This window comes from Geotrypetes seraphini, chromosome 15, assembly GCF_902459505.1.
Source record: "Geotrypetes seraphini chromosome 15, aGeoSer1.1, whole genome shotgun sequence".
Taxonomy (NCBI): Eukaryota; Metazoa; Chordata; class Amphibia; order Gymnophiona; family Dermophiidae; genus Geotrypetes; species Geotrypetes seraphini.
The window spans coordinates 53923771-53949703 of record NC_047098.1 but is presented as its reverse complement, the minus strand read 5'-3'; the positions used below and the strand labels follow the sequence as shown (position 1 = coordinate 53949703).

General features: G+C 42.4%; 1 protein-coding gene and 1 long non-coding RNA gene across 2 annotated transcripts; one reads left to right on the top strand and one right to left on the bottom strand.

The window, feature by feature from the left end:
• The first annotated feature begins 1399 nt into the window (after positions 1-1399).
• SCIMP (SLP adaptor and CSK interacting membrane protein) lies at positions 1400-21948 on the top strand. The gene is made up of 5 exons (XM_033921381.1): positions 1400-1524; positions 8078-8200; positions 16383-16464; positions 17730-17812; positions 20883-21948. Exons 2-5 carry the CDS (start codon positions 8089-8091, stop codon positions 21053-21055), a joined length of 450 nt encoding a protein of 149 aa, XP_033777272.1. The 5' UTR covers positions 1400-1524; positions 8078-8088; the 3' UTR covers positions 21056-21948.
• Positions 11861-16570, bottom strand: LOC117348841. Its single transcript, XR_004537056.1, has 3 exons — positions 16255-16570; positions 14295-14462; positions 11861-14116 (listed from the first exon to the last, which is right to left on the bottom strand). It is a non-coding gene; the product is annotated as an uncharacterized LOC117348841 (long non-coding RNA).
• Positions 21949-25933: the final 3985 nt, after the last annotated feature.

The following is a 25933-nucleotide window of genomic DNA, read 5'->3' as shown; positions in this document are numbered from 1 at the left end:
AAGTCTGTGATGCATATAAACCCATACTATAATAACAGTTTAAATTATTCAACCATAAAATCACTAAATACAGTACTCCCCCGAAGTTTACTAGGGTTGCGTTCCTGGGGCACCCGCAAACTTTGGAAAAAACATGAATATTGGATGCAGTTAAGGAGCGGGGATCGGAGGTGGGAGAGGGCTGTAGGGGTAGTGGTGGGTGCTTATAGTGCCGATGCGGGCGGTGGCGCTTGCAGATCGGGGGGGGGGGGTCGGAGAAGCTCTGAATAGGGTGGTGGGTGCTGCTAGTGCCGATGCAGGCGGTGGTGCTTGCGGATTAGGGGGCCAGAGGATGCGCACGGTGGGGTCCCGGGTCCCAGAAGAGGCAGTCAGAAAAAACTGTGAATGACTGAATCCGCGAACCGTGAATTCACGGGGCTATACTGTATTTTAAATAATAATATGTAGTGCTCAGACCACAACCAAAGTGCAAGTGAATAAACACAGCAAAGGTTGCTGATGGGGCCATCACATCACTCACTGTCCCACGTCATCAGCTTAGCACTTTGGTTGTGGGTCTGAGCACTACACATTTTTATTTAAAATATTTAGTGATTTTGTGGCTGAATAATTTAAACTGTGATTATAGTATGGATTGATTTATTTAAAACATTTATATCCCGCAAATCTAGGGTTACCATATGACTCCAGAAAAACGAGGATGGATTGAGACATCCAATGCTTTCAATGAAAGTAAAACCTGAATGTCTCAATCTGTCTTCCTTTTTCTGGAGCCAAAATTCTATGTGGGTTACAAAAGAAAACAGACAAACATAATATACAAACATAATATAAAAAAAGATTACAGCCCATAAACCAAAATCCTTCACATCCATGAAACTGGATCATTACAAATTCTTTACCACACTATACATCAGTACACCATGCACAGCATGATTTTAAAAGAAAATCCAAAATCAACCTGCATACTTCCTGGTGGTGGGAGTGCATTATAGCAAAGGGAACTAGGGCAATCGATCTGTTTGCACCTCCCTAATGCCAACCCTGGATCCTTAGGTGCAATAACTGTCAGCCTGCCCACACGCAGCATTGAGCTGCCAACTGTGTTAGAAAAGAGCATCCATTCACCCTCCAATAATCTTGTCAGTTCAATGAGTGGAAACTTTTTTATTTCCACTGTGGTCTTTTTGCAACTTTTCGAAAGCATAAGGGACCTGGTACCCTATGGGAATGCCCCTTTCATACGTCTGATTCCAGATTTGTTTAACAGACATATGATTGTTTTAAGATAAAAAGAATACTTTCCCCTCATACTGGAACGAAAGAGGAAGTTACTAGAGCACGACTCAAGACAGTCAACAGCAGCAGGCACCAGTATTCTTATTTCACAAGTGTGCATCCAGAGTTGGCCCGCACCCATGAGAAGGATGAGGCGGAAGCCACAGAGCCAGAACTTCTTCAGCCAGATGGACTGAGGCTGGTCGAGTGACAGCTTAGCTGCAGATTCTACAAGATAAGGAGCAGGTATTTGACCGTTTGTAGGCATCAGTGTGCAAAGTTTTTATGATTGCTCTGTTACTTCAGTTGGATAATAATAATAATAATAACTTTATTCTTCTATACCGCCACAATCTTGCGACTTCTAGGCGGTTTACAATCAAGAGAGCTGGACATTCAGCGAAATACAATAAGCAGATATTCAGAGGAAATACAGAGATCAGAGACCTCAGGAGGCAATAGTATAGAAATACAATTTGCTGAGCAAAAATATAAGATGTACATTTTAGTAGGTAATGTCCGACAGGACCTGTTGGGAATAAATAGCAACGTAAAATTACGATAAGATGAAGATAATAGAATATATATATATATAACAGTGCTGTAAGTTCTGGTGGAATAGGGAGGGGGGAGGGAGAGGGGAGAGCGGGTCAATTGTTTAGGTATTTCTGGAACAGGTATGTTTTTAGGCGTTTCCTAAATTCCCCGTAAGTAGTAGGCGAAAGCAGTTGGTCTAGGTCTTTGCCCCATAGGGCTGCTTGGTGAGAGAGAAGGTGTTCATGGTGTTTTTTCATTTTGCAGCCTCTAACTGGAGGGGAGATTAATTTTGAGTGTGTGTTTCTCTTGAGTTTGTTATTAGAAAATGAGAAAAGGTCCATTTCTGGATGGGCCATTTGGCCTTTATCTGCCATCATGTTTCTATGTATATAGTATGTAGAAATAAGGGTCAATACAGAAGTTATAGGTGCGACTATTTTATTGGACTAACAAAACATCTGTGACTAGCTTTTGAGAGTTATCTTGACATGAGAAGCTCATCTTCAATGTATTAAGTTAGTCCAACATAAAACTCTCATCTAAAGTCTGGTCGCTTCTTGTTTCCATGTAAGCGTCAGTGAGACTGAGGGGTGTAGTTATCAACATGGGTTACTATTATGAAGTGTTATTTTACAATTAAGTTTTAGCACAGGTCCCATTTTGTGTAATGAGACCTAGGGCTCCTTTTACTAAGGTGCGCTAGCGTTTTTAACGCTCGCTCAAGATTAGCGTGCGCTCACCACGCGCTAAATGAAAAATACTAACGCAAGCTCTATGGAGGCGTTAGCATCTAGCGCGCACGGCACTGTAGCGCGTGCTAAGCGCGCGCTAAAAACGCCAGCGCACCTTAGGAAAAGGAGCCCCTAGTTATTAATAGCTGAGGTAAACAGTAAAATAACACACCTTAATGGTAGTGAAGAAGCTTCAAAGGCGGGCCGATACTTTCTATTATTATGACAGGCAACGAGAATGTAGGCGATGCTGAAATTTCCCGCCCCTGAGTTTTAGCGGATGCCCTCTTGTGGCCGAGGGTCCTTTAAGAAAGAAGATATCATCTTCCACCTCGATACGACATATTTAAACGTCTCAATCATGTCTCCCCTCTCCCTACGTTCTTCGAGAGAGTATAGCCGCAATCAAGCCATTGTGATATCATGGATGAGGTTGGCTCTTAGGCATTGATGGAATGAGGCATTATGACATCACAATGGGACAAGTGATCAATGTGGACTACTGTTAAAATGTGCTGTTTTACTACTAACGCATGCTATTTTAGCACAAGTCCCATTTTATGCAATGAAACTTAGAGGTCCTTTTATGAAGGCACGCTAACCGATGTATCGCATGCTAAAAATTAGCGCGCGCTAAATGCTAAGGCATCCATTATATTCTATGGGCGCTTGAGCATTTAGCATGTGCTACATCGGTTAGGGCACCTTAATAAAAGGACCCCTTATAACTGGGGTAAACAATAATATTAAGAAATGCCTGCACCGGATCAGACCTGGGGTCCATCCAGTCCGGTGATCCGCACACGCGGAGGCTCAGCCAGGCATACCCTGGCGAATACATTAGTCACTCGTATCCCTCAATGTGTCCCGCAAGAAGATGTGCGTTCAATTTTTCCTTAAATCTTAGAATGGTGGTTCCCTTCACCATCTCTTCCGGGAGAGAGTTCCAGGCGTTCACCACTCGCTGTGTGAAGCAGAATTTTCTGACATTTGTCCTGGCCGTGTCCCCTCTCAGTTTCAGCCCATGACCTCTGGTCCGAGTCTGGGTCACATTTACCAATGTGAATAATGCTGTTTCTTGCTCACCATCCTTTCCCCCTGCTGGTGAGTGAGCTTGCTCCATTTTGTCGATTCCTTTTAGCAATTTAAAAGTCTCTATCAGATCCCCTCTTAGTCTTCTCTTCTCAAGGGTGAATAATCCCAGTTTTCCGAGGCGTTCTTTGTAGCTCAAGTTCTCCATACATTTTACTAGTTTCGTCGCTCGCCTCTGCACCCTCTCCAGCAGAGTTGTATCCCTCTTCAGGTATGGAGACCAGTGTTGGACACAGTATTCCAAGTGTGGTCTGACCATTGCTCTTTAAAGCGGCATTATGACCTCCCTTGATCTACTTGTGATTCCCTTCTTTATCATGCCTAACATCCTGTTAGCTTTCTTTGCCAGAGGACAGAAAAGGTAGGTTTTTATCACGGAGAAAAAGACCTCAGTGTTTCAGGGAAATCAATCCAAGAACTACTATGACAAGTGCTGAGTTCTCATAGAAAACACATCCTTGGTCAGAAAAACCTCCATGAGTTAAATTGAAGTACTAAAGTAGCACAAACAGCTAATAACAAGCATAGAAAAACACCGCACTTATCTTCAATACATCTTCTGATAAATAAGATCTCCACTGCTCCATAGATATAGCCGATTCAAATCGTGTTAACAAAACATCTCAATATTCCCAATAAACAATAATATATCATGTCTTAATGGTAAACCATGTTGATAATTTCCCCCTTAATCCATTCAAGCTTTTCATTCCAGCTGTGCGTTGCAGTGAATGCAAATTCTTATTTTCTTAGATGTATGGGATTTATAGTGATGGGGAGAGGGAAACAATTAGCTTGTTTGCCCCTATGACTCCCTTCTTCCTGATTCGGTTTTACTATCCTGAATATTTTGAGGTTTGTCAAGACAGTAAATGGTCTTGACGGTTTGGAAAATGAAAACGTAATAAAATGAGGAGACAGGAAGGCAAGTGAACTCCGGCCATTTTCCTGATTCCCTTGTCTCTGGCTTTGGGTTTTTCTTTCTTTATGGCACTGTTGGTGGGCGTGAGGTAGAAGAAAGGAGCCAAATTTCTGCATGTTGCAATGAGAGGGCGTTGAACCCCTTCTGCTGCCTCCTTTATCCCTACCCGTTGGTCTTCTGCTGTGTCCAGAAAGACAAAAAAACCCTTTCTGTCTCTAGAACTGGCATATTTTTCATATTTTAACACTAAGGGCTTTTTATACAAAGCCAAAGTAGCGACTCTCCCACAGCAAATGCACCAAAGCCCATTCAATTCCTAGGGGGCTTCTGTGCTTTTGCCAACAGCAGACTCACTATCACGGCTTTGTAAAATGGGCCCTAAATAATGTGTGGTTGAAATATTCAGTTAGCCTAGAATTGATGAAAACGGATACAAAATACTTAGGTCCTTTTACTAAGGTGCGGTAGCCGGTTTAGTGCGTGCTAAATGCACCCATTATATCCTATGGACATGTCTTAGCATTTAGCGCACGCACCTTAGTAAAAGGACCTAACTATGATTTATTAATTGAAGTAGAAAGACTTTGAATCAAAATATTGATGTGATTAAAGTTCTCGGATAAATACCAATTGCACTCCCAAACTATTTGGAAATTTTAAAAGACATAACCCTCTCAATTTTGCCAAAGATGACCCTACTTAAAACAGCATACATTTTGTACCAATATCTCTATGATTCCCATGCCTTTGGGTAGAACATGAATTAATGTAGTGACAACCAGTCAAAACTAGCAACATATGAATACTTAACAATAAGAACAACATATTAGGGATTTTTTTCTATGACTGTGATATCAGTAGTCATCAGAGAATTTGAGCTTCACCCAGAAGCTTAGAAATTATCCAGGTATCATTGCATAATATAGGTTAAACCCAAAAAACCTTTTATGTAAGTGTCATCATGTGATCGGGCCGAGCAGTTAACACCTGTCACTTCACTCCCCAGGCACTGTTGAAACAAACACAATAGTTAAAACACTTCCAAACATGTGACCAGGTCCCTCTAGTTCCCAGTGCTATTACCAGTCTGTCTGCTGGTTGCCACTGGTCCTGCTGGTTACTCACCAGACCCTCTCTCAGCCTACGACCTCCACCCACCCTTATCCACCCATCCACATCTCTCGAGACTACGACAGGAACTCCCCGCAGCCATTTTCTATGAGTGATTTGCACGGGGCAGGAATGGAGGAAAATTGCTCCTGCCCCGAGAGCCCGCTAGACCACCAGGTAAGGTCTGGGATGCCAGGAGGGAGGCGGGGAAGGTCCGGAATTAGCTTTTTTAAAAAAATAAAAAATCATGAATAACCGAATCTACAGATACTGAAACTGTGGATTCGGAGGGAGAAGGGTACTCTTTTTCCTTTGTCTTGTGTAGGCTTGAATGATTCCCAAGGAGGTGGGGGAGGGGGGAAGCAGGAGTAGTAACAGGGCCAAGGAAGGAGGGGGAGGTGTTGGATACCTGCAGAGATGCCAAGGTTGAACCATCCTAAAGAGTGAAATTTACTACACCAAGGACTGAGATTGAAGGCCAAAGAGTGAGATTTTTCAGATGGTACATCCAGATTAAAAACCTAGAATGATTTAAATGTAGTATTGCTTTGCAAATGAATCAAGGCAGCATTAAATGATATTGGCTTTTCTTTGGCGCCTCTGAGAAAATACAGGCAAAGAGTGGAGCAGTTTGGGTAAAATTTATGAGCTGACAATTGTCTTCCACCGAGTAGTTATAAATATGTACAGTATATTGGTTTCAGAGCACATGTACTTGCGGTAAAGTGAAAGGGGCAGGGCAATGGGAAGCAGCAGACAGGAAGGTAAGCTCAGATTTCTTCATACCACTTGGTTTACTTCTCTATGGCTTACTTCTCATGAAAGCAGTGATCAAGATCAGTGCACTGAAGCTCTGATGAATGAGAAATACGGTTCAAAGAGTATGAGAATGGGAGAATTTTCAAACGAGTGTGACACACTCTTAATGAGTGAGACTTCCATTAGAACTACATTCTGAATCTTTGGAGTAGAAATTGATAACCACCTATCCATGAAAAGCCATGTACAATCAATAATAAAACAATCTTTCCTTGTGATGAGAAAGCTGATCCATCAGAAAATACTTTGAAACAGAGGTTTTCCGAATTTTAGTGCAATCCCTAATCCTATCGCGACTAGACTACTGTAACATAACACTAGTTCTTTGCTCTAAAACATTGCTATCATGTCTGCAACTGGTTCAAAATGAAGAAGTAAGACTCATATACAAACTACATTGGCTGCCCCAAACTGCAAGGATCAAGTTTAAATTAGGCATCACTGCCTTTAATATCCTGAGAGGGAATGCTCCCAACTATCTAACAGAGTTGGCCACCCTACTCCAGAGTGCCTCCAACAGATATTCCACCAGAAATCTTTGCCACTTAAAATTCCCAGCATGCAACAGTATAAAGTCTACCAGTCAAATTACCTTATCCATCCAATATCAATCAGCAAAATGCTGGAACCAACTACCATTTATGCTACAATCTTGTGATCACTATCTCAGAGTCAGAAAACTATTAAAAGCATTTCTGTACCAAGACAGAGAGCAAACCCTGAAGTAACTGAAATGGTAATTGTAAAAGGCCATTTCTAAACTGTGTAATCCAACTTGTGGGACATAACGATGAGCCAACGATGACCTACTTATATATGTAACTATGTATTTGTAACTATGACTTAACTGCATTAATAGTTGTACTGATCTACCTTTACTAGCAACCCTATTGAATGTCAGCATCAAACTGTCCATTGTAACATCCTGGGTAATTGACCCAACTTTATGTAATGTAATCTGACCTTGAACTGAATAGATAAAGGCGGAATAGAAAACCTGATTAACATAACATAACTTGGCATCTCTGTACCTGGGGTGGGGAAGGGACGGGAGACGCTAGACTACTGGGAAGGGAATGGGAGATGCTGGAGACATGAGAGATAAGGATGAGAAGGGGAGATGCTGGACAATTGGGGAGAGGGGGAGAAGGGGAGATGCTGGATTGGTGGGTAAGGTAGAAGTGGACAATTGTGGAGAAGGGGAGATGCTGGATTGGGGCTGTAAGGTAGAAGTGCATGGCTGATTCCATGCTAAAACTGCCCCCCTCTGCTGGAACTGAGCTTCAATGAAACCCTGCAATTATATGTTATGATGCTGATTTTACAAAGGGAATGGAGACTTATATACTGCCTTTTTGTGGCTTTGGCATTTCAAAGCTGACATTCAAAGCAGTGGACACTGGAGGATTAAGAGACTTGCCCAAGGTCACAATGAGCAGCACTGGGATTTAATTTCCCAACCTCTGGGGTGCAGAGGCAGCAGCTCTACCAGTGAGCCACACTTTGAAGTCACTTCTGGTTAGTTGTTTCCTTGGCACCTCTAAGTGTTGGTGGATTGAGGTTTTTTTTCTTGCTTTTCCATTCACAGGTATAGCCACAATGGATTGGATACGGAAATACTTTTGGGTCCTGGTGATTGTGGGGATTCTGCTGGTCAGCTGTATCATCGGCATCATCATGTTCTGTGTGTGCAGGACCCAGCTGCCACGAGGTACTGTACCTGGGCTGCTTTGGCAGCCCGTTTAGGTTGATTTTGTTCATTCCAGGATGGGAATAAGAACCCAGATCCCAATAAATAATTGGAAGGAGAATGGGGGTTGAGTGGATAGTAGAGTTTTGTAATTACCTTAGTTTATGATCTGTCTGCATCTGGAGATTACCAACTCAATGCAGCACTTTCCACTTTGTTGTACTGAATACCTGGAATGGTCTTTTTTCGAGTGGATGCATCTTGTTGACTCTCCTACCATGTTTATATGTTGACTAAAATACTTCTTCGTGAAGATCTTTTAACATTTTAAACCCAGAACATGTTCTTCCTAATCTAATGTGTCTTGCCTTTATCTAAAATGCTGCATAATGTCATGTACTGCAATATAAATAATTACCCTAGGCCTTGTCACTTAATCCTCCATCGCCCCAGGTACATTAGATGGATTGTGAGCCCACTAGGACAGACAGGGAAAAATGCTTGAGTACTTGAATAAATTCATGTAAACTGTTCTGAGCTCCCCCTGGGAGAACAGTATAGAAAACTGAATAAGTTAAAAAAATACAGTTAATAGAGAGCTTAAGGGGTGTAGATGTGAACATGGGCTACTATTAAGAAGTATGGTTTTAGCACTAAGGGGGGAAGTTATCAAACTGTGCTAGGGCAATAATCTGCATTATTAGCCCCTAAACTTGTCTTAAATGTCTCTAAAGCTGGGTTTCTTGCTCTATTGTAATACTAAATAAGTTACTCATAGTACATAATAATGAAATATAAAATGTGCAAATACATACAAATCAATTCATTACTATGTGACTTCCATAATGCTACTTGCAGTGACTACCGAGTACACTCTCAAGTTGCATTTTAGACATAAAATGATAGTAAAATAACCTTAGCCAAAAGCAGGGGTTATTTTACCATTCTAGGAACTTCGGACTGCAAAGCTTTGGCCTAGTAAGAAGAAGAAGAAGAAGTTACCCCGCTGAGTCAGACCAGAGGTCCATCCTGCTCAGCGGCCCATCAGGCCTAGTGCCTGAACAGTGATCCCTGATTAATTTTATAACTTACCTCTAATCCCATCCCTATAATCTACCTTTACTCTTATCTGTACCCCTCAATCCCTTTGTCTTCCAAGTACCTATCCAAAGCTTCTTTGAAGCCCTGTAGCGTGCTCCTGTTTATCACATCCTCCGGTAGCGCGTTCCATGTATCCACCACCCTCTGTGTGAAAAAGAACTTCCTAGCGTTTGTTCTAAACCTCTCCCCCTTTCAATTTCTCTGAGTGCCCCCTTGTACTGTTACTAGTGATCCTGGTAATCACTTCCAGGTTACCCCCACTTCACTGATCAAAGACCCTAACCCCAAATAAGCCTCCTCCAACCAAATTCCCCCTCACCATAATTAACCCCCCCTCCATCTCATAAAGGATTTCCAACCCCCATGGTCATATCTTAATCCCTAGTGATATAGTGGTCCCTGGGCATGAGCATTCCCCAGATGCTCCTGCCCATCTAGTTCCGTCCTTCAAAATGGTATCCCTAGTGATACTCTTGCAATACTACTGCCTTTGGAAGCATGAGCCCTAGAGGTAGCAGAATAAGACGATTTCTTATTGTGGCTGCAATGAAATGGCCGCAGTGAATTGTTCAGTTACAGGGAGGCGGGGTTTCTGAGACGAGCAGCTGAAAGCTCCGGCCAGGACTCCCTGCCAGCCAACGCCAAAAGCTTGTTGTTCCAAGTTTTATTAAAAATTTGATAAAATGCTTATAAATAATTTTTAAGCGATTTACATAAAAATTAAGGGTACAAAAACATATAGACATTATTGAAACAAATATTCACTTACTAGAAGTATAGGAAAGGGGGGAAGAACTACAGTTTTGATAGAAAAGTAACATTAAAGGTAAAAACAAATAGGAGGGGGAGGATAGTAGCCTTATAAGGCTAGTTTCAGGATGTTTTAGGGGCCTGTCTATGACTGTAATTGCATAATATAAGGATCTAAAGTTCCCCCTAGAGTTTAACTCTGAAAGGCATCATTGAACAGAAAACTTTTAAGGATGATTTTAAATTTATCTAATTACGTATCTTCTCTTAAGAATGATGGAAGGTGATTCCAGGTTTGTGGCACAGTTATGGAGAAGATTTCAGCTCTTGTTGTATTTATAAATTTCAAAGAGGGAATAGACAGAAGATTTTGTTCAGCTGAATGGCCTGCACTGCTCCCGACACTCATTGAGTTCCTATGAGTATCGGGAGCAGCGCGTGCCATTCAGCGTGATTCTCTGTGCTAAAAACCACTAGCGCGGTTTTGTAGAAGAGGGGGGTAGTGTTGTTGATGAGTCTATCGAGAAAAATAGGTTGTTTTGACTGCTGGATTGTGAAGTGCAGCTCTGGTGGCAGCTATACAGATTTCCCACAGCTAACATACTGTATTTAAGTCAATAAATTTAAAATAAAATGCTTTTTTTTTTTTAAACCTTTGTTGTCTAGAGATTTTTTTTCCCATCAAGTCAGTTCCAGTTTCTCTTTTTTCTGCTTTCCTGTCTTCTGCATTTATTCCTCTGTCTCTTCTACCCTCCGGCTGCTGTAATTATAAATCTTTGGGTATCTGGCAGCGGCAATGAAGTGAGCCTACTGTTGTCGGCCTGCCCTGGAAGCCTTCATTTTAAGTGGGATGCTGCATAATGAAGGCTTTCTTGGGCAGGCCAATGGCAGCAGGCTCACCTTGTTGCCGCAGCTGGCTGCCCAAAGATTTAAAATTACAGCGGCTGGGGAGGAGGTAGGTGGGGGAGTTGGGAAAGCTATAACTAACTCTTCTGACTTTTCACTGCCAATTTTTTTGTGTCCCCCCCCCCCACATTCTGATGCCTATGTACTATATTATAAATTGTTGATCCTTTCTTACTCTTTACATATTTTCCCTGAATTCCTATGCAATTCAAAGAAAGAACCAAGACCTTTATTATTTTCTCATTAAGATGGATTTCTTCATTCTGAGTCACTCTCTCTCATCTCGTCCCCCCCCCCCTCTCTTCCTCTTTCTTCACTATGGCATTTCAACTCACTTAAAAGCAAAGATTAACCCATGCCTCCCCCAAGAGAGCATTGCAGTATGTTAGCTAACCTTGTAAACACTTCTCCATGGTTCCAATACCAATTTTCCATTATTTTCAAATTCTTTTCCTAGGCCATGTTAGCTTTGTTATTTCATAGCAGCATTGTTTGTCTTCATGCAATTATTTCATATCTAATCCATCTAAAAGGTTCTGACAGTTAGGAGGTAAGTTTATGAAGGACTGGTCATGTGTGAAAGCTTTTTCATGTGGGTAAAAGGGCTTTTACAGGGGCTGCACATTGAAACATAAGAACATAAAAATAGCCATAGTGGGTCAAACCAATGGTCCATCTAGCCCAATATCCAGTTTCCACAGACGCCAATCCAGGACACAAAAACCTGGCAGAAACCCAAATAGTAGCAACATTCCATGCTACTGATCCCAGGGCAAGCAGTGGCTTCCCTCGTGTCTGTCTCAATAGCAGACTATGGACTTTTCCTCCAGGAGCTTGTCCAAACCTTTTTTAAACCTAGCTAAGCTAACTGCTATTGCCACAGCCTCTGGCAATAAGTTCCAGAGCTTAATTATTTCTTCTTGTTTTAATGGTAACTTAATTGAGTATCCCGTAGTCTTTGTAATTTTTAAGAGTAAAAAATCGATTCACCTTTACCCATTCTACACTACTCAGGATTTTGTGGATCACAATCATATGTCCACTCAGTTGTCTCTTTTCGAAGCTGAAGAGCTCTAACCTCTTTAGTCTTTCCTCATATGAGAGGAGTTCCATCCCATTTATCATCTTAGTCACTCTTCTTTGAACCTTTTCTAATTTCACTATATCTGTTTTGAGATATGGCAGCCAGAATTGAGTACAATATTCAAGGTGATGTCGCACCATGGAGCAATACAGAGGCATTATAATATTTTTAGTCTTATTTACCATCCTTTTCCTAGTAATTCTTAGCATCCTCTTTGGTTATTGGGTTAGAAGAGGGAGGGGGGCACAGAGCTGTTTGATCCTAAGAGTGGAGGGGAAGGGTGAGGAAACATAAAACTGCTGGACCATAAAGGTTGAGGGAAAGGGGGAGGGCACAAGGAGTTACTGAACATTAGAGGTGGGTATGGGGGACAGAGAGGGAACATGGAGCTCCTGGACTACAAGGATTGGGGGGAGAGAGAGCACAATAAAATTCTGAACCATAGAGGTGGAGGCATTGTATATGGGCTTCTGCATATCTGAGAAGCTGAAAACTATGCCATCAGTAGTTTCACTACCAGCAGGGCCTCTCAAGGTGGACAGGTTTCAGCGGAGATGTCATACTAACAATGTACCACCCATCTGGTAAGCAGCAGATGGGCAGTTTTGGAGGCAGAAGATAATGTTTGATGCGACAACATCAAATTTATACTGTGAAGAAGAAAGGTCCAACAGTCTACTTCTGTATAGTGCCACAGAAACTTGCTGATGTTCATCATGTCGCTAGGACTTGAACACGAGTTGATGGCACCTAATAAACAAAAGAGGTGGAGGAGAGAGAGAAGGAACAGGGAAATGCTGAACCATAAGACTGGAGGAAGCAGATGGGGCATGGTAATGCTTGACCCTAATCTGGAGGAAACAGAGGTGACAAGGTGATGCTGGACCATAGGGCTGGAGGAAACAGATGGGACAAGGTGATGCTGGACCATAGGGCTGGAGGAAACAGATGGGGGCAAGGTGATGCTGGACCCTAAGGCTGGAGGAAACAGATGGGACAAGGTGATATTGGACCATAGGGCTGGAGGAAAACAGAGGGGACAAGGTGATGCTGGACCATAGGGCTGGAGGAAAACAGAGGGGACAAGGTAATGATGGATCATAAGGCTGGAGGAAACAGATGGGACAAGAAGACAGAGTCAGAAAGATGCTAGGCTACAAGCACATATGGGGGATGGGGAGGGGAAAAGAAAAGAGAGATAGAGATCAAAGATGTTGGGCTACAAGGGTATATACAGCAGAGAGGGAGAGAAGATGCCAGGCATGATGGAACCATATGTGAGTAGACATGGGGTTGTCAAAGAGATGTGAGAGGAGAGGATGGTGAATACAGAGGTAGAAGTGTAGCAATGGGTAGGAGGTAAAAGAATGGAACAGGAAAAATGGGAGAGCTAGGGAGTGAGAGGAAGAACTGGAAAGTTGATGAAATGTAGAAAGAGGACTGGAGACAGGATGAAATTTGAGTGAGCAGACAGAAAATAAAGAAAGAGGAAATATGTGAGAGTCATTTGTGGTGAGGGGATAGAACTAAGACAAGAGGAAATGAGAAAGAACAAATAGCAACCACTGGAAAGAGGTGAAAGGAGACAGAAATAAATAAATAAACCACCCTTCCTGGGACTAATGTGCTTGGAAAAATAAAATAATCAGCAAAGGCAGAAGCAAACTTTTTATGTTTTTTGTTTTTTTAATATAAATTTAAGATGAATACATTAGTTTATGATAGCTATGGGAAATGTATATTGCAGATAACTTTGTATTTTGTTTAGTACAAAAGAATATACGTTTCTATTTTTATTTCTTCTGTGTTGTTGTACATAACCAATTTGACTTCTTGGTATTCCCAGTTGAAATATTCTCTTCATATTTCAATTTCTAACTTGTGATCCCCTTTGCATATAACAGAGGTGCAGTATTATGTCTGCATGTAGTTTCTGTGTAGAACTCTGTCACACTAACCAAAACGAAACAGGAAAGTCGTACCCCACGCATAGTGATGGAGAGATTGATGTTGCTGTTAATCAGAAGACAAGATTCAGAATATTTCTTTTTTATGTGGTTTCTTCCATGGAGAAATGTGCTAGTTCTGGTCTGCATCTGTTGGGAGGAGATAGGGTTTTTGTGAACGCAAAGCATACTTAAATCATAAGAACTGCTATAGGTCCATGAGGATATGCATGCAGTGAGTCACAGACAGGGTCAGTGTTAGGGGGAGGGTAAACAGGGCAGGTCGGCATCTCTTCCCCTTCTGTCCATCTCCTTCCCTTCCCCTCACCTTCCTGGTCTCCTTTCAAAGTCAAATCTTCTTTTTCGGAAGAGCACCGGTGTGGCAGTCATTCTCACAAGTTGCCAGTGCTGTCCCAGAAGCTTTTCCTCTGCCGTGATACGCCCAGGCAGAAACAGGAAGTTGTGTCAGAGGAGGCAGATCCTTGGAATGGAATAGCTGGAGCATGAGAAAGAGAGATGGAAAGTTGATAGGTAGCTGAAAAAAGAATGAAAAGAGTGAAATTTGAGTGGATGGAGATGCAGAAAAGAAAAAAAATCAGGAAGAACTAGAAAGGAAAAATCAGTATATCAGACAAGTGTAGAGAGGGAATGAAACAAGAGAGAGGAAAAAAGACTTGGATAGCAACCACTGGATAGGGAATAATCAGAAGACACAGGGAAGTAGAAGAGACAAAATGGGACCAAGATAGAAAAATAAAATGTCCAGACAACAAAGGTAGAAAAAAGTATTTTATTTTAAATGTATTACCTGGAATACGTTAGCTTTGGGATATGTGCCTCACAGATCTTTGTGGCTTGCTGGGGGTGTGGTGAGGGGTAAGGGTGGGCAGTGGTCTTGAGCCCAAAGTGGTTGGGCACTAAATTTTCTTCCCGCTCTTCCCCCCTGCTCAATTGCAAAACTGAAATACCTAAGCTGGTGAGGATCCCAAAGCCTTGTTCACTGAAGTCCTTTTCCTCCACTCTAGCAGGCAGAACTCCCCAAGCTCTGCAGCTGGTGGCAGCTCAGGGATAGGGCTTCGGGATTCCTACCAGCTACAGCAAGGGAGGTGGCTAATTTTTGGTGGACCTGGACCTGGGACTCCTTTGTGTTCAGTACTAAAAGAAGTGCATATCTGTTTTCATTTCTTCAGTGTTGTAATACTTGCTGGGTTTAATTTCTTAGGGTTCCCATTTCTATTTCTATTTGTGATCCATTGTTCTGTATTTGGTAAAGGTCTATCTGTGTTTTGTGTATGAAGAAGTCAATTACCCTACCCCCCCTTTTTACAAAACTGTAGTGCAGTTTTTAGCGCCAGCTACAGCAGTAACAGAATTCCTATGAGCATCGGAGCTGTTATTGCCATGGACAGCATTAAAAAATGCATTACAATTCTGTAAAAGAGGGGGGAGGGGTGTTAAAATTTTACGTGTGGTAGAAATGGCAGATGGGGAGATCAAGGAGGGGGGAGGGTGCAAGGAAAAGAAGGGATCGGGGGCCCCCTCCTTAATTTCTGCCTTGAGCCCCAGCAGGTCTAAAACCAGCCCTGGTCACAGATGTGAGCATAGTCCATCTGGCATGCCCCCAACTGAAAAATGGTTGACAATCATTGCCCTAGGGCAAGCATATAAAATTCTCCCTCTACTAAAGCAATAAAAACAGGCTCTCCCAGCAATACATAGAAACATGATGGCAGATAAAGGCCAAATTACCCATCTGCAGTATCCACTATCTCTTCCTCTCCCTATTGGCTAAGGCTCTTAACATTTGCATCCCCTCTTCCTATAGGCTAAGGCTCTTTGCACCTGCATTGTGAGGTCATAGAGCTGTCCATCCGCAGTAACCATTATCTCTTTCTCTCTCCGAGAAATCCCACATCCCTATCCCAGGCCCTTTTGAATTCAGACACTGTCTCTACCACCTCTTCTGGGAGACTGTTCTATGCATCTACCACCCTTTCTGTAAAAAAATATTTCCTTAAATTACTTCGGAGCCTATCACCTCTTAACTTCATCCTATGCCCTCTCATTGCAGTTTCCTTTCAAATGAAAGAGACTCGACTCATGCGCATTTACATTATGTAGGTATTTAAACGTCTCTATCATATCTCCCCTCTCCTGCCTTTCCTCCAAAGTATACAGATTGAGATCTTTAAGTCTGTCCTCATACGCCTTATGATGAAGACCACATACCATTCCACATAAAAAAAGAAATCGGGCAGAGAGCTCTGTTAAAAAGTCAGCAAAAATACCTCAGTTTGTATTGTGTTCCCCTTAGGATGGCAGCTGATACTTTAGTAATTATTATTGCACATCAGCAGTAGACCAGAATCTAGGAATAAGATAATTATCTTTAATAATCTGAATTTTTTTCTTTTAGGTCTGTCTAGACGAATTCGACAGTCTTTTGCAGTGAAGAGGAAAGTGGAAAAAAACATTGAGGACAACAGAGTTTATCTAGAGTGAGTCCACTTCAGAGAGAAATCAATTTGTTTCAAATAGAAGGGTGGCATGAAGAAAGAGCGGTTTTGAGAGCAGGAATTATTTCCTCTTATGGAAGGCCCATAGTAACTGAAGGTTGTCACCACTGTTAGGGACAAGAGCAGTCACATCTCTCTAGGCCCTACTAGGGCATAGGGTTACAATATGGTTCCAAAAAAAGGAAGAAGGATTGCGACATCAGGGTTTTACTTCTAGTGAAAGCAATGGAAGTAAGGAGGACAGATAGAGACATCTGGGCCTTATTTCCACTGAAAGCAATGGAAGTAAAACCCAGATATCTCAATCCGTCCTCCTTTTTCTGGAGCCATATGGTAACCCTAGTAGGGCATAATAATGACCAAAGCTTCTTCAGGCTTCTACTTTATGTAAACAAACTCAAAATGTGATACTTTTCATTATATATGGGAACCTTTCCCTGATCAGATACTGTAGCCTGGAATTCTAAGACCCTGCCCCACCTCCAAGCTCCAGCAGCCTTTATCCAAAACAAACTCAAACTCTCAGGCCTTGTCAATACAGGATCCAGTGCAGCTTTTCCTTTTCTTCCACTGATACTTGTGTGCCTAGGGGCCCTCAACGAATTAATCCAGCCCTGTAGGTAGGCACCTCTGGAGGCACAATTTTTAAATAAATAAATTCACATCAAAGGTAGGTGCCAGAAATGTAGGCCTTGAAAACCCTGGCCTACATATCTGGTGCCTACCTTTGCTGGAAGCGCAATTCTTTAAACAGTGCTGTCGTGTGATTGGCACACGACCGGCAGCCGCATGTAAGGTTGATGTTGACAATGGCGCTGTTTAGGGAATCCGGCCCTTAGAGCTACAAAAATCAGATATTAAAAATGCCTGAGCAAAGAGATGTGTTTTTAACAGCTGTAAACCGTTTCAGCTGACTTCAGTGGGTGATTAGATATTAATTTGAACTCTTTAAGCTGTTTGGGTTCAAAAATAGATGTCTTGTTATCGCAAATTATGAGTGGTAACATAGGCCTAAGACATGCCTAAAGATTTCAAACCTGCCTAAGACACAAATCCAAACCAGCTATAAAAATGTTATAGTTCAATTTAAACAGTAATTTTAGAGTCTTCTTGGAAATCTGGTTTAAAATTCAATTGAGCAAGTATGTGAGACAAAATGCCCTCTGGCATGGCATGTACCAGGGGCTATTCATTATTTATTATCACTGATGAGTACTTTCATCATTTTTATTGTCCTTTTTATTTAGAAACACTATTTACCAGAGATCTGGAGATGCCCCCTCTGTTCCATCTAGAATCGCCATAACCGAAAGCAAGACAAATGCATTCTGTAAGCGCACTTCCTTATTACTGGTTTTCATATTTTGCAGTTAACTAGAATATTAGTACAGTTCTAGAAACTTAGGATTGTTTATTGAAAGCTTCTATACCGCTGCTAATGAGTGGAGGAGCCAATTCAGAGCGGTTTATATGAACTTTGTAATGGTGTTACAATACAGAATTTGCATTTTCTGGATTGGTTTCAATACAGCCCTCTTAAACCTTAATCAATCCTCTTTCTTATTTCCACCACTTTTTTTTGTTCTGTTGGAAAAATATGGAACAAAAAAGTAGAAAATCACTGAACTTTGGGGGATATTCTGTACAGGACACTGATCTCAGCAGCCACCTAAGAAGCATTTGAGAATCACAGACTGGCATCCTATAAGGGATACACTGGGAAGGAGTCCTAAGACTATGATTGGCCCAGGTGCCTAAGGCCCCTCAGAAAGCACCGGGAAGGGGAAGGCCCGTCATTTTGGAGTGGTGGGCCTGCTGGCCAAAAGGTGTAAGCATCTCTCCAGCTGCAGTGGCGTACGAAGGGGGGAGCAGGGGGGGCGGTCCGCCACAGGTGCAAGGCCCGAGGGGGTGTTCAGCTGGCCACTTACCGGGGAATAGGCTGCCACCGGGGAAAGAAAGAAGCCGGCACCAAATTCTCCCTCCCTGCTGCTTCTCTTCCCCGAGCCAAGCAACTCTAGCCGTCAATTCTGACGTCGGAGAGGACGTTCTGGGCCAGCCAATCGCTGCCTGGTTGGCCTGGAACGTCCTCTCCGACGTTAGAATTGACATCGGGCAGCCAGAGTTGGTCGGCACGCGGGAAAAGAAGGAGGGCGAATTCGGCGCTGGCCTGTTTCTGATGGCCAGTGGCAGCCTTTCCCTGGCGGTGGTGGCAGCATGGTGGTGGTAGCGGCGGTGGCATGGGGGAGGGAAGGGAGAAAGAAAGAAAGGGGGGAGCCAGGGAGCCAGAAAGAAAGCAAGGGGGGGGACAGGGATCCAGAAAGAAAGAAAGGGGGCAGGGTGAAAGAGAGAGAAAGACAGACATAGAGAAAGAAAGGGGGCATGGAGAGAAAAAGAAAGAAGGAGGCAGGGTGAAAGAAAGAAATGGGGCACGGAGAGAGAGAGAAAGACAGACATACAGAAAGAAAGGGGGCATGGAGAGAGAAAGAAAGAAGGGGACAGGATGAAACAAAGAAAAAGTTGGGGGAGGGAATGAAGTCTGGAGGAGAGGAAGCATACAGGAGGCTGAAAGAAGGGAATAAATATTGGATGCACAGTCAGAAGAATAAAGTGCAACCAGAGACTGTTGAAATTACCAAACAAAGGTAGGAAAAATTATTTTATTTTCAATTTAGTGATCAAAATGTGTCCGTTTTGAGAATTTATATATGCTGTCTATATTTTGCACTATGGGCCCCTTTTACTAAACTGCAATAGCAGTTTTTAGCGCAAGGAGCGTTGAGAGCAGCGTGGGGCATTCAGCGCAGCTCCCTGCGCTAAAAAACGCTATTGCGGTTTAATAAAAAGGGAGGGGGGTATATTTGTCTATTTTTGTATAGTTGTTACTGAGGTGACATTGCAGAAAGTCATCTGCCTTGACCTCTTTGAAAACCCGCGGAATATAAATGATAATTAACATTTTCTCTGCGTACAATGTGCTTTGTGTTTTTAAAATTTTATTGTTGGTAGATCATTTTGACTTGGCCACGAAGGTAATGGGGAGGGAGGGGAGCTGCTGAAAGACATCTAGTAATCCTTGCAGGCTTGACTTCAGGGAATTATTTTTGTAAAATCATGTTTTGTTAAGTGACTGGCATTATTTAGACTTTAATTTCTATGAATGAATAGAATGAAAATGATATAAAATTACATTTTGGGAAGTTCTAGAGGAGGGTTCCAGTAGGATGGAGTGGGCATCCTACTATGGGATGACTTTGTGTGTGGGGGGGGGGGGAGGAACGGAGAGTTCCCTACTGCAGCCACTCAGCTGATTACAGCAGGCAGATTCCCGTGCTGCAATCAGCTCAGCAGCTGCGTCTATATAAAATGTAGGCCAGTATTTTGCTGGCCTACATTTCAGGTCATGGCCCAAAGGAGATTCCTAGGGCCACTTAAGCTTGCCCAAGGCCATTTCCAGGTGAAACCACACCCACATCCAGTCTTCGACAAGCTTAAGTGTCCCTCAACCACGACAAATGTCTACAGTGTAGGCCAACTGCCTCAGGTTTTTTGTTTTATAAATGTGCATCCCAATTGGCTGCTAGACAGTGGTAGGATGCCTACCGCTGCCTAAAGTCAGTACACCTGTTTATAGAATCTGCCCCTAAGTGTATAGCCCTCAATGGAGACTGCCCCTACTTTGTTGGTTGGACTGAGAATGTTTCAGCAGCCTCTTGTAGGCCAGATTTTGCCTGGCCTAATTTCCCAGTGACTATCTCATACGCCTATCGATGCCAAAGTCAACCACATCTGTATTCCGCCCCTAACCATGCCTACTTTTCAGATAGGCATCGGAAGGTGTCTTGACTTAGGCATCGCTAGGTGCCACATTGATATCTATGCGCAACCTAAACTGATCATTAAAACAATGTTTTTTCAATCAGTTTGTATTGGCATAGTCAATTACCAACCTATTTAAACCAATTAAAAGCAATTAGGTTCTGCACAGAACCAAGTTGGGTGTCACTAGGCATTTGTGATTGCGGCACCGTGTATATAATCAGGCCCAAAATGCACACTAAGCTAGTATTCTGCAAAGATTGTTCCTCACAGTGTGACCTTTGCCGAATATTATCTTTGCACATATCATCCTATGACTAATGTTAGATGCCATTTATTGAATCTACCCCTTTTAACTGGCTATTGTAATTTTGTTCCTGTCAGGATTGCTTTGAATTCATGAGTTTTTCATTTTTCCCCCTTCTTCATTCAATCCTATATCTTAAAGATTTAAATTTTTAAAAGGGGAAAGTACTCTCTCTGTCAAGGGTTTCACTGTCAAACTCATTGAAGGGACTTTTGGAATGCTTTCCATTGCCTAGTTCCTGAAGCATTTAACTTAAACTTTCCTCTGTCGTTCATAGATCCTAATTATAATATTATGGAAACACAAAGGTCTCCAAAGGTGATTAGCCTTCCTGATAAGAGGACGTCAGATTGTGGCTACGTTGAGGTTCTGTCAGAAGACGAGACTGACTATGATGATACAGCAATGCCTGGTACTGTTGAGTATGATCACGAGATCAGGAGGATGTAGAGTATGAGTGGACGAAGGAAACCAATGACTTTTGGATTGTCTTGTATCTTTGGAACACTTTTCCTCGTCCTTTCTGAAGGCTGCAGATTCGAGCAAAAACAGCTTAGACTTGTGACGATAGCTGGAGGAGAACAAAGAAATGGCTTCTAAGGACTTTTAAGCCCTGTAACTTTTATTCCTTGAAGAAGATCAACACAACCACTCGGCTTTGTCCTCAGAGCGCTAATGTGTCTTTATTTATTTTGGAATCGATGGTTGCATGCATACATGTGTTCTTTGCCCAGAGTGCCATTTGAGAATCCGGGCCTATGTGCTTAGTTCAAGTTCATTTTGCGTTTGATATACTGCCCATCAGCACAGCCAATCATCGGAGTAGTTCACAATCCATTTTACAATCTAATCAGGTACTCTAAGTATTTTCCCTATTTGTCCTTGTGGGCTCACAATCTAACTATGCTACTTGGGGCAACAGAGGATTAAATGAATTGCCTGGGGTCAGAAGGAGCAACACTGGGCTTGAACCTGCAACCTCGGGGTGATAAGGCTAACCTCTAGCTTTTTATTTTATAAAATATGCACACAAATGGAAATTTCCAAGTGTTTGGGGATTTTCCCCTATTGTATATCTCCTCTCATCTTACTTTAATTCAGTCATTGAAGTGATACATCTTTGGTGGCGATCATGCATCTGGACTCTTCATGGAACCCTACGATTAGAGAATGACACAGGGACAAATTTGACCCCATCCCTGCAGGAACTCAATTTTTCTATCCCTTACCCACAAGCTTTGTCACTGGCCCTGCCCCATTCTTGTAAGCTCTGCCTTAACCACACAAACGTCGAACACTTATGATTTTAAAGTGTTTGAGGATTGTGCAGATGAGGACGGAGCTTAGGCATTGGTGGAATGAGGCATTATGACATCATAATCTGAGCTCTAGAATGTTGCTACTTATGATTTTAAAGTGTTTGAGGCTTGTGCAGATGAGGACAGAGCTTAGGCATTGGTGGAATGAGGCATTATGACATCACAATCTGAGCTCTAGAATGTTGCTACTTATGATTTTAAAGTGTTTGAGGCTTGTGCAGATGAGGACAGAGCTTAGGCATTGGTGGAATGAGGCATTATGACATCACAATCTGAGCTCTAGAATGTTGCTACTTATGATTTTAAAGTGTTTGAGGCTTGTGCAGATGAGGACAGAGCTTGCAGGAATGGGGCAGGGAAAGGAAAAGAACTTTGCTGGAATGGGACAAGAAAATGAGTTCTTGCGGGGACGGGGAAAAAATTTGTCCCTGTGTCATTCTCTACTTGTGAGAACAGTCTAGAACAGTGGTTCCCAAGCCTGTCCTGGAGGACCACCAGGCCAATCGGGTTTTCAGGATCGCCCTAATGCAGATTTGCATATCTGTCACTTCCATTATATGCAAATCTCTCTCATGCATATTCATTAGGGCTAGCCTGAAAACCCGATTGGCCTGGTGGTCCTCCAGGACAGGGTTAGGAACCACTGGTCTAGAAAACTGAATAAATAGTGTGAAAAGTTTCAGCCTCTGATAACCAGACCAGAGCTGGTATTGTGACATCATAATGCCTCATTCCACCAATGCCTAAGAGCCAGTTTCAACAGTGATGTCACAATGCCTCATTCCACCAATAAGAGCCAACCTCATCAGTGATGTCACAATGGCTTGATTGTCCTTTACTTGGCTTATTTTTACTACATTTTGATTTCTAGAGTGGTGCAATATAGAGAATGACATGGGAACAAATTTTTCCCTGTCCCCGCAGGAACTCAATTTCCCTATCCTGTCCCCGCCCCATTCCTGTAAGCTCTGCCTTAATTGCACAAGCCTCGAACACTTCTGCAGGGATGGTGCAGAGGTAGGGATAGGAAAAGAACTTGCCTGGACAGGATGGGAAAATGAGTTCCCGCGGGGACAGGGAAAAATTTGTCTGTATCATTCTCTACCTACAATTGTAGGCATAAAGTTTGGCTATGAGGGTTGCTACAGAGTTGCAGTGACTTTTGGGACAGTTCAGGTATTAAACCTACATCCCAAAGCAGTGCAGTGTTTATAGTCCCTAATTCTACTTATTGAAATTAGTGCTGCAGATTCCTTAATACCTCAGGATGAGGTTGGCAGAAATCCAGGACTGGCCTAGAATCTTCTTCCTGGACTTGGATTACTTGGAAGCTCTGCCTGTGATTTTCTCCCCTGTGGGTATTTTGAGTGTTTGTAATACAAAATTCCCAGCCAACCTGGGAAGCCCAAGTCTTGAGCTAGAAATCAAATCCAGGTCCTTCCAAATGGCAGAGAACAGCAATATGCATATTTTCACTTCAGATGTTAAGATCAGAACAAAATAAATGAGGTTCTACTAATAATTTTCTAAATCAGTGTTTCCCAAACATAAATTCTGGTGACTCTATACTAGTCAAGTTTTCAGGCAATCTACACCAAATATGCATAACATCTATATTTATATAATTGGGGATAAATTCAGTGGCGTAGTCAGACAGCCAATTTTGGGTGGATGGGCATCTCTCTTTTCCTACCTTCCCACCCCTACCTCATGCAGTCTCTCTTTTTTCTCTCCCTCCCTTCCCACCTACTCTCCAGCCTGTGCATCTGCCTCTCTTTTTCCATTTTTAAGCCACCCCCTCAGCCCATGCAGCTTTACTCTTTGTCTTCAAGTTGTTGGCAGCAGTACCTACATACTGTCAGTGGCTGACCCGGAAGCCTTCCCTCTGACGCAAAATACAAATGCATCAGAGAGAAGGCTTCCAGGACAGCTGCAAGCATTATGTGGGGATTACTGGCAGCAGCCTGTGGCTGCTGCGTGGATGGGCCTGAGCCCAAACTGGGTGGGCCAGGTTTGGTCAGGCCTGCCCCATGGCTACACTCCTGTATTTAAAGAACAAGGGCCCAAAGCTGAACACCTGGGAAGGTAGTGAGGAGGGCGAAATGATCCTTATGGTTTCTGTTGGGAGGCAGATATTATCAATGAATGTCTTTTTCTTTTCTGTCTTTTTTTTTTTTTAATTATTATTATGTGAGCAAGGCCATAAGAGTCCAGGCCTTGTGCCACCAGTTAATCTATGATTGATTGTAGATCTGTTGATGGACAATGGTTGGGATGCTTTGGGATATATTTTGTAATGATTGTGTTATTGTTGTTCTTGCATTGTTAGAAAAATAATTTAAAAGATTTAAATTCTAAACTACACAAATTTATCTCATCCGTATCCCTTGTGGATTTCCTAAAAGTCCAAATGATTGTGTAGTCTATAGCTGATGTTCCCAAACTTCTGGGGGCTCCCCAGCCAGTCAGGTTTTCTGGATATTCACAATGAATATTCATGAGAGATTTGCTGCCTCCACAGCATGCAAATTTCACTCATGAATATTCATTGTGGATATCCTGAAAACCTGACTAGCTGGGGAGTCCCCAGGACAGGTTTAGAATCACAGGTCTATAAGCAAGATTTGGGAAGTTGTAGTTCTAACGTGGGGGCTAGATGCAGCTGCTATTGGATTAAGTCAGGATTGAGAAACTGGGCCCTTGAAAAGAGAAGACCGAGAGGGGACATGATCGAAACATTCAAGATAATGAAGGGAATTGACTTAGTAGAGAAAGAGATTGTTCACCCTCTCCAAGGTGAAGAGAATGAGCGGGCACTCACTAAAGTTAGAAGGGAAAAGATTCCGTACAAACGTAAGGAAGGTCTTTTTCACCCAGAGAGTGGTAGAAATCTGGAATGCTTTTCTGGAAAAGGGGAAAGCACCCTTCAGGGATTCAAGACAAGGTTGGATAAGTTCCTGCTGGAACAGAACATACGTAAGTAAGGCTAGATTTAAATATGGCACTGGTCTTTGACCTAAGGGCCACCGCATGAGCGGACTGCTGGGCACAATGGACCAGTGGTCTGACCCAGCAGCGGCAAATCTTATGTTCTTATGATTCAAGCTATTGCAAGTCAAATGATTTAGAGGTATTTTAGTTAATTGTTTCAGAATGGATGTTCTTTCAGAAAGAGCTAATACATACCTTCCACACAGATTATCCAATGTCCATAGGACTGATAGGTGGTTGGGTAATCGAAAAGTCAGATAATACAGAAAAAGTGGTTGAGAGATAAAGAGAGGCATATTGAATGCATATTTCAAATGAGGAAGCAGTAACAAGAGTTTACAAGCTTAGGGCTCCATTCACAAAGCCGCAGTAGCGATTTACAAAGGTGTGGCAAATGTGATGCAGCCCTTTCAATTCCTATGGTCACGCTACCGTGGCCTTGTTAAAACGGGTCCTTAATGTGCCCCAAAATCTTATCTAGCACAGGTACCTTTTAACTAAATACAGTGCCAAGAAATCGAAAGAAACCAGCACACATCTCATTCATGATACTGTGACATCACCTAAGTATGTTGGATAATCCAGAATGCTGGATAAGAAGAAGTCAAATTAACGAGACTCTACTGTATTTGTTTTCATGGTTTATGCCATGGCAGTGCTTACCTAGAGTTGCGGAGCCTTGATCTTGACCTTTTTATTCAGGAAATTATAATCTCAAGAACAATTCTTTACCTTTACTAAAACATAGCAGAAGCAATACATGCTAACAGAAATTAACATGCGCTAATTTCTATATAATTTCTATATATACTTCTAGACTTCTTAGTATTTAGTCTCTAATTCTATAAAAGATGCCTAGAGTTAGGTGCCTAGATTGGTGCGCCAGGCAATCCAAGTGTGGGAGTGTGCGGTTTATTGGTTAGAGTTACAGCCTCAGCACCCTGAGGTTGTGGGTTCAAATCCCACACTGCTCCTTGTGACCCTGGGCAAGGTCACTTAATCCATAGTAAATACTAGA